Here is a 12,936-nt window from a genome sequence, read left to right on the forward strand (position 1 = left end):
GCCTTTTAAGGGCAATTCCCATACAAATGCCCTTTTCAGGGCAATGGGTAGATTAGGTTTTACTTTATTTTTATTTTGTGGGTTTGGGGGGTGGGGGTTTGTATACTGTTAGGGGGTGTTTGATTTACTTTTGTAGCAAAAGAGTTGTTAACTTTAGGACAATGCCCTACAAAAGGCCCTTTTAAGGGCCCTTGGTAGGTTATTTTAGATTAGGGTTTTTTTTTTAATTTTGGGGTGGGTACATTTTTTTTTAAAAGGGTATTAGAATAGGAATCATTTTTATTATTTTGTATTATTTTGGTTGGTTATTGTTGTAATGTTAGGTTTTAGTGTAAGGCAGCTTAGGTTTTATTTCATAGGTAAGTTTGTATTTATTTTAACTAAATAGTAAATAGTTAATAACTATTTACTAACTACTCTACCTAGTTAAAATAAATACAAACTTACCTGTGAAATAAAAATAAAACCTAAGTTAGCTACAATATAACTATTAGTTATATTGTAGCTAGCTTAGGTTTTATTGTACAGGTAAGTTTGTATTTAGTTTTAAATAGTATTATTTAGTTAATAATTGTAACTTTAATTTAGCTCTATTTTAATTATGTTAAAGTTAGGGGGTGTTAGGGTTAGGTTTAGGGGTTAATATAGTTTAATTTAGGTTGTTGTTATGTGGGGGGTTGGCGGTTTAGGGGTTAATAGGTTTATTTAGTGGTAGTGATGTCGGGGTGCAGGGGAATAGGGGTTAATAACTTTAGTATAGTGGCGGCGATATTGGGAGCGGCAGATTAGGGGTTAATGGTTTTATTTCTGTGGCAGCGATATCGGTAGCGGCAGATTAGGGGTTAATAACATGATGTAGGTGGCGGCAATGTCGGGGACAGCAGATTAGGGGTGTTTAGACATGGGGTTTACGTCAGGGTGTTAGGTTTAAACGTAACTTTAATTTTTGCCATAGACCTCAATGGGGCTGCGTTACAGAGCTTTTCATTCCGCAATCGCAGGTGTTAGTTTTTTTCTGACCCGCTCTCCCCATTGAGGTCTATGGGGAAAGCGTGCACGAGCACGACAAAATAGCGCTCGTTTTTGGTGCGGTATGGCGCTCAACGCCACCATATAGCCGCACAAGCCGGCTTTTTAAAACTTGTAATGTCAGCACTATAGAGGGTGAAATAACACCACTTTTGTTGCGGTAGTTAAAATCCCTATAGCATGCATAACTCGTAATCTAGGTGACTGATAATAAAATAAAAATTACTGTGTATATAAAAGTGTTTACCTGGACAATACACATAGCCCCACTGAAATTCATACATACATGAATTAAAGGGACAGTTAATACCCGATAGAACTTTACCCCATACCTTCGATCAGCCAAAGACAATGTGCCTGCACCACATCCCATTTTTAACACCTCTAACGTTATACTAGTAATCGTCCAAATCACATACATTTTTCTAATAGAGATATGGCAGCCAAGCTCCTCCCCCTCCTCCTTCGTCCCCTTCTTTACTAAATGCCATGCTCGTTTATGTATGAACCGTTGACGCATGCGCATTTTAAGTTCTGTCAGTTTTCAAGCCGAAATCAGAAGTGCAAGCGTGAACACATGTTAAGAATCCAGCCGAGGATTTGATTCTGATTGGCTGATTCAATTAAACTGAAACCTATTACGTCCCGGTGGGGGGAGTTTGGCTGCCATATCTCTATTAGAAAAATGTATGTGCTTTGGCCGATAACTCGTATAACGCTAGAGGTGTTGAAAATGGGATGCGGTGAAGGCGCATCGTCTTTGGCGGATAGAAGGTATGGGATAAAGTTATTTTGGGTGTTGACTGTCCCTTTAATACACAAGATTGCAATGCAAAGCTCGAGGAATACTTAACTTCTCAAACGCCACTTTCATGCCAATAATAAAAACGGCAGCAGGACTCTTCACATTTTGTGATACTATTATCACTAAAAATCTCAATCAGAAATACTATTATCAAGGTATTAACCCCTGAAGCTGTATCTTGTCTTCTGTCACACAGTGCCTGCATCCTGCCTGAAATATCCCATTAAAGGATATAAAAGTCCCCAATATTGTTTCAGATAATACCCTTAAGTGTAAGTCCCCAAGACACAGAAGACCAACGCACTTACCTGCATCAAGCCGTCAGACAGGAGGATGGCACACCCGGTATGAGAGGATGCCACTCCTCACAGAGACATGTGTAGAAAAGAAAGGCCAGAGTAAACCTACTTGTGCTTTCTATACTAGAGCAGCACAATGTTAGGAAAACGCATAAAGGCCCACCTTACAAGTTCCTAACTGCTTTAAAGCCACCACTGCCCTGCTGAAGAGACTGATGTGCTAGATCCAATCCATGAAAAGGGGAAAGATCAGAGTAAACCTACTCTGTCTTTTAAAATAACAAACTCTTGAATGAAGTGAGATAAATCCAATTTTCTTCAGACACCTAAACTTCACTCCCTCCATGCACTGAAGGCAGAGAGAATGACTGGGGATTGTGGGAAGGGAAGTGATACTTAACAGCTTTGCTGTGGTGCTCTTTGCCTCCTCCTGCTGGCCAGGAGTGATATTCCCAACAGTAATTGATGATTCCGTGGACTCAGCGTGTCTTAAAGGGACACTGAACCCAAATTTTTTTCTTTCGTGATTCAGATAGAGCATGCAATTTTAAGCAACTTTCTAATTTACTCCTATTATCAAATTTTCTTCATTCTCTTGGTATCTTTATTTGAACTGCAAGAATGTAAGCTTAGATGCCGGCCCATTTTTAGTGAACAACCTGGGTTGTCCTTGCTGATTGGTGGATAAATTCATACACCAATAAAAAAGTGCTGTCCACAGTACTGAAACAAAAAAAACCTTAGATGCCTTCTTTTTCAAATGAAGATAGCAAGAGAACAAAGAAAAATTGATAATAGGAGTACATTAGAAAGTTGCTTAAAATTGCATGCTCTATCTGAATCACTAAAGAAAAAATTTGGGTTTAGTGTCCCTTTAAGAAACAAAGACTCTCCATGTATCTCCAGAGTCTAACTTTCGTCAATGCTCTCACTGAGAGATTGATAAGACTACTTAAAACTCCAGTGCCATTTCAAAGAGTTCTACCCTCCATAAGAGACTACTTCGAATTGTCCGGCACTTCTCTGCCATCCTCCTGTGATGAAAGGCAAATAATGACTGGGGGATGAGGGGAGTGGGGGAGATATTTAAGCCTTGGGGTGCTAGGGTGCCTTTGCCTCCTCCTGGTGGCCAGGTTCTGTATTTCTCACAAGTAAGGAATGAAGCCGTGGACTCTCCTCATATTAAGATGGAAATGAAAGAATTTTAGGAATTCTAAAAGAGTGCCAACTAAACCTATATTCCAAACACCAGGAAATAAAAAGTCTTCCAGAACTTGTGATAAATCTTCCTTGACACAGGTTTACAAGCCTAAATCAAAGTTTCAACAACAGAATCAGTGTCACCACTGCCATCAGTGACATCTGTGCCAATTCATGTGAGGCCAAGCTGGAGCAATCAGGATTACTGATGATACCTTCTGGCTATTACCCTTGGTAAAATAACAAAAAGGTGGAAAAATGTAAGCCAGACAAAACAACCACTACTACTACTACTACTAGAGCATCCACAAAAACTACAGAAATTATACAGGAATTGCTCTCTGCCACAGTCAGAAATTGGGAGCCTCCCTCATCACCGGGGAACTGTGAGTCTAACAGGAAATGCAGATGAGTCTCTCTTTTCAGAAGAGGCCAAAACTAAATGGCCCTGAAAATTGCAGAACATTTATAGGCAACTTCACCTCCTGAAGTAACCAAACTCCCTGTGCTGCCTGAGATCCCCAAACTGCACCACAACCCGAGAGACTTGCATCTGTTAAAATCACAATCCATTTTGGACGGACAAAAGATGCCCCCAGAACGGTGGACCAATGATTAATCCACCAAGAAAGGAATTATCTTGTCATGGCATCCAAAAGAAACTGCACCACTGACGAAGTATAGAAAGCTGAAGAATTTTTATGTGAAAAACTAAGCAAAAGGAATAGCATCTCAGGCTGCTTTCACCAGACCTAAAACTTTCATACAAAGAGCCACAGAAGGTGAAGGAACTGACCAAAGATTTACACAAGCTTAGAGTAACTTCCATCTTCTCTGTTCTGTCCATTGGAGACTGAGTCGATTATCATACCCAGAAAAGTAATCCTGGATTGAGGACAGGGAGCTTTAATCATCCAAGCTCTTGAAGAAACACAAAAAAGTTTGTTGGTATGTGATAATGCTAAATTTATAGCCTGTACCCAGATATTATCCAGGTAAGGAACCACCAAAACACTCTGAGCTCTTTTTATCGATAAGAGAAACTACAGAACCTTTGAAATAAATCTTGGGGGCAGAAGCCAGAACGGTAGAGCAACAAACTGAAAGTGCATGTCTAGGAATGAAAATCTTAGAAATTGGAACCCTGAGAAACTTGTTTAAAGTTTTCAAGTCCATAACAGGTCTGTCAGTTCCTTCTTTCTTGACCGGAACTGGAACTATTATTCCAGTAGATTTCAGATCTTAAATTAACCAGAAGATCTGGATTGGGGGCCGCACCTTCCTGCACATTTGGTAGTGGAAACAGGCTTCTTGAACTGTTTAGATCTGTTGCAGTATGCAAGCAATACTAATTGCAGGCCTAAAAAGAAAACCTGCTTGCTGAAAAGCCTTTCTATGAAAAAACTACAATTTCCAATCCATAGTGTCTTTAAAAGAGTTAGTTGAAATAGCCACATCCTCTTTAGGAATAGTTTAGAAGCAGACAAAGGAAACATCCTTTTAAATCTCTGAGCTGGATTAAAAGTGATACCAGGCTTGAACCACTCTTTAGAAATTATTTTAGAGAAAGCCTTAGGAACTGGAAATATCTATGGAGACTTAACAGAGGGTTTAAAAATCAAACCAACGGCTTAACAGACATCCTCAGAAACTTTAGAACAGCGGTCGCCAACCAGTGGCCTGTGGACCACTGGTGGTCCACGAGAAGATGTTGGTGGTCCTTGACACCATCAAGCAGGAATTAAACTCCTCTGATTGTGTCACCCCGTTGCGCCGCAACTCCCTACAGTGCCTGGCTGGACATCAGTGAAAACCGACGGAGTTAAATTACAATCTCCCTATTGCGTAGTACTGCGCAACTTGCGTAGCTAAATGGTATTTTTAACTCCTCCCGCCTGGCGCAATGCTCAGAGGAAGATACTTCCATTCTAACGCCAGCAGAGGCTGATATAGTCTTGGCTTGAAATAGTGGAATTAAAATATATTAAAAAAGAAAAACTTAAAAACAAAAATTCTCTCTTATATTTCATTTATTTTCTTCCCTTTACCTGTCTATTTGTAGTAGTTTTCCTAATTCCTTCAGATGGACTTACATCGCTGTTTGTCTTCCTCCCCTCCATCATCTTCTTTTTTTTTATTAAATATTAATTATTTTTCATTCTAATAATTTTATTCCACCTGAACTCCAGTAATTGCTATCCAGCAGATCAGCCATATCCCAGCAGTATTATAGTCATTGCCAGTAACATCAGTCGTGGTTAGCTCACATCCATATTGAGAGCTTTCTGATATAAACTTAATTTATGACTCCAATGTCTGTCCATGATCAATGGTAGTTTTGAAAAATTCCTAACTGGGGAGGTAACTTGGAAGTCTTGTGGTTCTTTTAAACATAAATATTTTTTTCCCCCTTTCTGCCTCTGTTTCCAGCTCAAAAGTTGGTACTCACCCTTTATCTGTCATTTGGAAATATTCTCTCAGTTCTGTCAATCAGTTAGTTAAACAAAATCATTCTTAAAAATGTGTAAATATATACAGAATGTAAACTTAGCTATGGTTATACTAGTTATGTGTGTGTGTGTGTATATGTTGTGTGCGTATATATATATATGTATATATATATATATATATACACATACACACACACACACACACACATTATAGAGGTTTGTACCTTTTTTTAAAAAAAAAATCAAGTTAGTGGTCCACGGGATTCAAAATTGTGAGTTTAGTGGTCCCTGAGGTCCAAAAGGTTGGCGACCCCTGCTTTAGAATCCTGAACTCCTAAAGTACATAACACTTCTCTTAAAAGAGAACGAAGGAGTTCAAGTTTAAACAAAAAGACGCTTGATCATCTGAAAAAACTTCACCCTCAGAGGATAAATCAGGACCTGGAATGTTTAGCGTAAAAGACAGACTTACTTTAAACAGAAAAGCTAGTAGACATTAAAGGGATATTAAAGACAAACTTAAGTTTCATGATTCAGGCAGAGTGTGCAGTTTTAAACAATTTTACAAATGTACTTCTGTTATGTAACATGTGTTGTTTTCTTGGTATACGTTCATGAAAACCATAACTAGGTAGGTTCAGTAGCAGCAATGCACTATTTGGAGCTGCAGATTTGTAGCTGCATATACAGTATATATGCCTCTTGTTATTGGTTCACCAGATGGATTTAGCTAGCTCCCAGTTGTGCATTGATGCTCCTTCAACAAAGGTTACAAAGTGAATGAAGATTTGATAATATTAGGCCTTTGATGAAGCTGCAATGCAAAACATGTGTCAGACATTCCTGGTGTAGTCCTTTTCTTGCCAAAAATGTTGGTACCATTTTGTTGGAGGTTTATTGGAGACTACTACGGGAATAGACAGCATTTTTTCCTTATGCTCCCTTGTGGAGGTTTAATAGTCACTGATATTCTGTAGCTAGGGATCTTTTGTTTTGTGTGACCCAATTCAATGGGAATAATTACCCATATTGTACTTGTCTCTATATAGTATGATAGATTGTTTCTAGTGATTGTTTACACAGACACTTGGATTGGACTAGCCAGTTTATTTTTGTTTTAATACATTTTAATTACAATTTTTAATGGACGCTAATAAAAGTGAGGTTTTAATGTGTATACCCTGATTTATATATGTTGTTTTCTTTTTGAGTGCTTAGGGTATACTCTTTTTCGTTTTCTTTTTTTGTACTTCATATATTTTTGCATCCAGCACGGCCTGACTGGGATTTGCACTCTCAGGGATTATATAGTATCATTCCACTGTATTGATATTTATTTTTCAAATATTAGCAAATTGGAAATTTGTTTAAAATTGTAATGCTCTGTCTAAATCATAAAAGAAAAAAAAATGTGTTTCTTTCAAAATAGGTTTTAAAACACTTCTCAAAGAGAGTAATTAATATATGGAATAGGCTTGAAACAAAACTGGTTGGGACAAGACAAATTAATATGCCTGGGATTTGCTTATACCGATTCTGTGAATTAAAGAGACCACAAAGTCAAAACTAAACTTACACATTTCATATTGTGCATTCAATTTTAAACATTTTTCAGTTTACTTTATTACCAAATTTACTTCATTCTTTTGGTATCCGTTGTTAATGGAGCAACAATGCACTACAGGGAGCTAGCTGAACATATTGGGTGAGCCAATGACAAGAAGCATATATGTGCAGTTAACAATCACCAGCACTGCTGCTCATCAGCCTCTCTAGGTATGCTCTTCAACAAAGGATACCAAAATAATAAAGCATAACTGATAATAGAAGTATATGGAACATTGTTTTTAAATTGGATGCTCAATCTGAATCATGAAAGTTTAATTTCAACTTTACTGACCTTTAAAGTTAACCTTTATAATTTACTAGAATATATAAAGACTAGATGGATCTTTTAGTTTTTATTTACTAGCAAAATGTATGTAAAACAGTGACATTACAAATAATAATTTACGTCCACGCATGAAATCACAAGACGTGTATTCTAGTACTTCTTAGTAAGACCGTAACTTATGCAAAAGCTTATATCTCACTTATTATGAATAGATCAGAATATTACAAATAAATAAAAATAAATAGTGATGAGAATGTATTGGATATTGAGAAATGTGCACTTGCACAGATTTGTGCTATGGAACATCTATAATTAATTATGCTAGACAAAAGCAATAACCTTGATTAAAGCTTCAACCTTGTATTTGTAGGAAACAATTACCTTTCTGGTTGATAAAACCTGTTGTCCCATCAGGTAACAGACGTGACCAGGAAAGAGAGAAGCGGTAATGAGTCAATCCAAGCTGTTTGATGCATTTCAAATCTTCTTCCCACAGAGTGTAGCTGCTACAAGCTATATCTCCAGTCTGGTTCTTAAAAACTCGATCTCCTCCCTGATGAGTGAATGTATCCCAGATACTGAGGCCTTTCCCATCTGCATTCCATCCTCCTGATAGAAAACAAATTGACAACTGGTTATATTTTTTCTGGTATCATAAATAATAAAAAAATAAAAATAAACCAGTAATACCAGTATATAACCATTGTTAGCAGTCAGTTTTTATAGATAAAGATCTCAAAAATCTATTGGGATTAAGAAAGCTGGACAATTGCATTTTTGTGTTTTTTTTTTTTTGGGGGGGGGGTTAGATCCAAAATGAGTTAGCTGTATTTTTTTATATTCGTGGAATATATATGCACTGTGGATGTTGAATGAGGGCAATTATAGGGACATAATGCTGGAGAGACCTTCATTTATCAAATGACGCTATTTAGGATTGAAAAATGATAAACTCTAAGACTGGCAATGGGCGCATGTTTATATTAGTGATCAAATTAGGCTGATACAGGTTTTTTTTTTTTGGTTTTTTTTTAAAGCATAGTCCCAATAAAACTTTGACCTCCATTTACATTTAATGAATAATTGTATATATGTCTTAGATTAAAGGTTATAATTTCATGATTCTATATCTATTACGAGTTTGGATAAGACTAAGCACAGTGGCATATCAAATACAGTACAATTTCAGAAAAACTTAAATTATGCTTACCTGATAATTTTCTTTTCTTCAGATGGAAAGAGTCCACAGTTGCATTCATTACTTTTGGGAAATAAGAACCTGGCCACCAGGAGGAGGCAAAGACACCTCAGCTAAAGGCTTAAATACTCCTCCCACTTCCCTAATCCCCCAGTCATTCTGCTGAGGAACAAGGAACAGTAGAAAAAATACCAGGGTGAAAAGGTGCCAGAAGAATAAAAAATAAGAGACGCCCCACAGAAAAATACGGGTAAGCATAATTTAAGTTTTTCTTCATAAATGGAAAGAGTCCACAGCTGCATTCATTACTTTTGGGAAAACAATACCCAAGCTATAGAGGACACTGAATGCAAGAATGGGAGGGTACAATAGGCAGCCCATTCTGAGGGCACCAGGCCTGAAAAACCACAACCCAACTAAACCCTGCTTCGTCGGAGCCTGGCAAAAAAACTAGAAAGGAAAAGGCCTCAAGGACCCTGACCCGCAGATAGTCCGAAAGCCTAACTAGAGACCGCAAAGCAGACTCACTGAGCCAACACTCCTCCAGGAGAACCATCACCCAGCAGTCGGTCCTAACACAACCCTTTACTAGAACAGTACCAAAATCCCCAAAGGAAGAGGACAAGGGGAAGCCAAAGGGATACCCAAAAGATACAGCAAGATCCAATAAAGGCAAACCCCCTTCAAAAGAAGGTCAAGTCCAGAGAAACCCGAATAGATCCTGAGAACAAGGGGAGATGATGCCCAACCAAGGTAGAACCACAAGGAGGAAACCAGGCATCATCAAGGAGAAGAAACTTCCCCCAAACATCATGCAACAGCACCGAAAGACAGCTAAAGACAAAGTCCTCAAAAATTCAGAACTCAGAGACTGAGCAAACAGAAAAATTACGAGTAGCAAACTCAAGAGTGGAAATAAGAAGGGCGACTCCTAGTGCAGAGCAATAAAGTAAAGACACCCCGTATCCAAATCCCAGGTATAAGGGTACTCAAAATTGGAAGCGCACTCAATAGTGCAAGTGACACCTACAGTGTTATTATAGTGACCCAGTGCACATATCAATCACAAAGGCAGATGCAAAAGGTCCCAATGTGTTCTTTGTTGATTGCCGTTGATAGCCGTGTATGAAAGGAGACTCAAGATGATGTTAAAAAAGTAAAACACTTTATATGATATATATTAAAAAGGGGTTACAATGAACTGTGATACAATCATAGTCCAGTAACACGCTGCCATCCATAGGATGACACGGAGAACACTATTCCTAAGGACAAAAAAGCGGCCAAAAAATTATCAGGTTGCCCAACATCCAAGACAGAGGACACACTCTGGGCAATCCAGGCCGCCAGTCCTACTCACAGACCCCAAAGGGGGAGAGGCACAGAACCTCAAAAAAAGGTCCCCTGGCACCCCCAAGACCTGAGGATGAACAAGATCTCACACCTAGCCGGACCAGCCCAAGCAACGGCGGATCTGAAAGCAAGGGAACAAAAAGGAACCCCAAAACCAACCCCTAAGAGGGCGGAGAATGGACACAGCCACCTCAACCTAGAGACAAATCGAGCAGGCGTTAGAACCAAGGAGATCTAGCAAAGCCACCCAACTAAAGTCTTAATGCAGAGCCAGCAGCTCCCCAGATGGAAAGGAACAACTCAAAGAGCAGACCAATCCCCGAACCAGATAAAACATCTGTTCCAATCTCCAGAACACAGGAGATGCCTCTAAAAAAAGGAACCACACCTCCTTAAGGAGGACAACGAGCTCCCCAAAGAGGAGAGCATCGATAAACACCTTCCCATAAGACAGGAAGTCGTAGGAAGAACTGAGAGAACACAAGGCAACGTCACTGATGAACACGGAAAGAACCCCTTAAAACACCATTGTGCTAGCACACATACCAGGCGCAAGAGTGACAGCTGAGCAACCGCAAACTTTCTGCTTGCTAGGCAGGAAAGCTCACCATCAGGTTACATAAGTTGGCTGTCCCAAGGGAACCATATTTTCCGACACAAGACATGCCCCAAGGAGACCTGGCTCTCAGAAAATCTGGCCAAGTTGTAATAAAGAACAGCCAAAACAAGGGCTAAGCCCAAGTACCCCGGAAACTGGAACCCCCAGGCCAGTCCTAGGATCATAAGGTCTGGTAACATCCCAAAGTGGGATCCACAAAGTGAAAACACGGAGTAAAACCCTCGATAACAGGAAGAATCAAGACAAGAAGCCCGGGCCCCACAAATGTTTAGATTAAACAATCTTCCAGGAACATAAATCTTTCGTCTGATATAAAAATCAGACCTCCCAGGGAAAAATCCAGAATAACCCGCATAACAAGAGAAAGAAGCCCTTGCAAGTCTAGACCCAAAGGGAAGAGACCACCCCTTGCAGGAGCCCAACACTCCAAAGAGCTAAGGCCTCCCAAGGCCATAAAAGCACACTACAGCTAACAGGCATCCAAGCAACGTAAACATGATTCTGCTTGAAAAGCACGGCTAATCCCCTTTAAGGGACTCAAGGCGCTGCTCATTTTATTAACCTTGAAAGGAGGAATGGCTGATTAGACCTCGCTGGGGATTGAACTATCACCCCTCGGTTTGCTACAGTACAGAGTAGCCACAGAGCATTAGAATGCTAAGCTAGCTTTCCAGCTATCCACGAGCTCCAGACACAAGGGGAACAGTGAGGACAAGTCATCCTAACAGAGCAACAGCAAGCCTCCACATAACCTCATATTTGAAGTCAGAGGACAGTAAAACATGGGTTTGGATGCCACCTGGATGGCAATACCTGAACCATATGAGTGGAAAACCACTAGGACCTCTTCTATCGCAAGAAGGAGATGCAGAGCAATCCCAACACCGGGGAAGGACCCCTAACCGGAGTCCAAAAAGACCTCACTGTCTAATGTCTTGAAAAGGAACAACTAACCCCCAAAGGGAATCCAAGTCCCCCAAAGGTGACCCAATCCACAAGGAGAAACGGACAAAGTCCAAAAAGGCCTCATGAAGAAGAGAACCACTAAAGGAACAAGTCCAAAAAGGACAATTCCCAGGGCCTCCTAAGGAAAAACTGCCCCGACCGGCAGAAAAGAGGCACTAAACCCTCTAACCTTCCCACCACCTAGCAAGTAATACTCTAGGTTCCCAAGGTATCGGAAGCAACAGAGAGTGATGCAGCAGAATTCAATGACCCAGTCACCAGAGAGATGGCTATTTAAGGACTGAAACAATACCGAGAGCCGCACGGACCCACAAGTCCTCTTGAGAATGCTTAGCTGAAACTTGGAAAACATAAATAATATTGTAAGCACTCGGCACCCCAACCTGACCAGCAAGGTATAAAAGGTGCCACGTGTCTGAATAAGCCGCGAGACAGAAGATCTGAACCCAAGCAGGACCAGCCTGCAACCAGGGTCACAACTGCCAAGCTGGCTAAATCCGCCCTCCGAGAGGGAGGGAAAAAAAAGCAGATAAACAGGGGACTAATGTGTCCCGGACAACTTCAGTAGAAGCAAACAGCGAGTATCGATCCCAGAGAAGTTCCTGCAGGAAACATAGCATGAAAAATAAAAAATTAAATTCATCCTAACCAGATAAAATAAAATGACGGGCAACCCAAAGGTTAACGCCCAAGAAGAACCAGCCTAACGGAAACCCTGTTCCTCCAACAAAACTGGGAAGGATCTCGATAAGAAGACTTAAAGGAGATTACATCATCCTCCCATGTCTAACGAGGTGAGCCGTTCGAAGGAGACTGATGAGTCCCATAGCCGAGAAGGATAGGGTCCCCAAACAACTCAAAAACATGTCTGAGTAGAACACAAAGGTGAGCCAGCCTGTAATGAAAGGCACAACACTCAGGAACAGTTACACCCGCAGGAAACTGCACATGTTCTCTTGTGGCCGAGAGACCCGGGGCAATCCGGCATGAGCACAATCGCAAATAAACATTTGAACTTTGTAGATAATTAATATGGGTGCAGTTTACTCACTCCATAAGATGAATCTTTACAGCTGAAAGGGAACGTAGCGTCAGATGGCAAGAGTCCACAGGTTCCTGGAGT

General features: G+C 40.1%; 1 protein-coding gene across 1 annotated transcript in view; it reads right to left on the minus strand.

Annotated features, from left to right (window-relative positions):
* LOC128650275 (cytosolic beta-glucosidase) overlaps window positions 1-12,936 on the minus strand; it is a 269,269-nt gene that overhangs the window by 167,422 nt on the left and 88,911 nt on the right. The window contains exon 3 of the mRNA XM_053704095.1: window positions 8,059-8,286. Within this exon, the coding sequence (XP_053560070.1) occupies window positions 8,059-8,286 (228 nt within the window). The remainder of the gene's footprint in view (window positions 1-8,058; window positions 8,287-12,936) is intronic.

This window comes from Bombina bombina, chromosome 2 (assembly GCF_027579735.1).
Source record: "Bombina bombina isolate aBomBom1 chromosome 2, aBomBom1.pri, whole genome shotgun sequence".
Classification (NCBI taxonomy): Eukaryota; Metazoa; Chordata; class Amphibia; order Anura; family Bombinatoridae; genus Bombina; species Bombina bombina.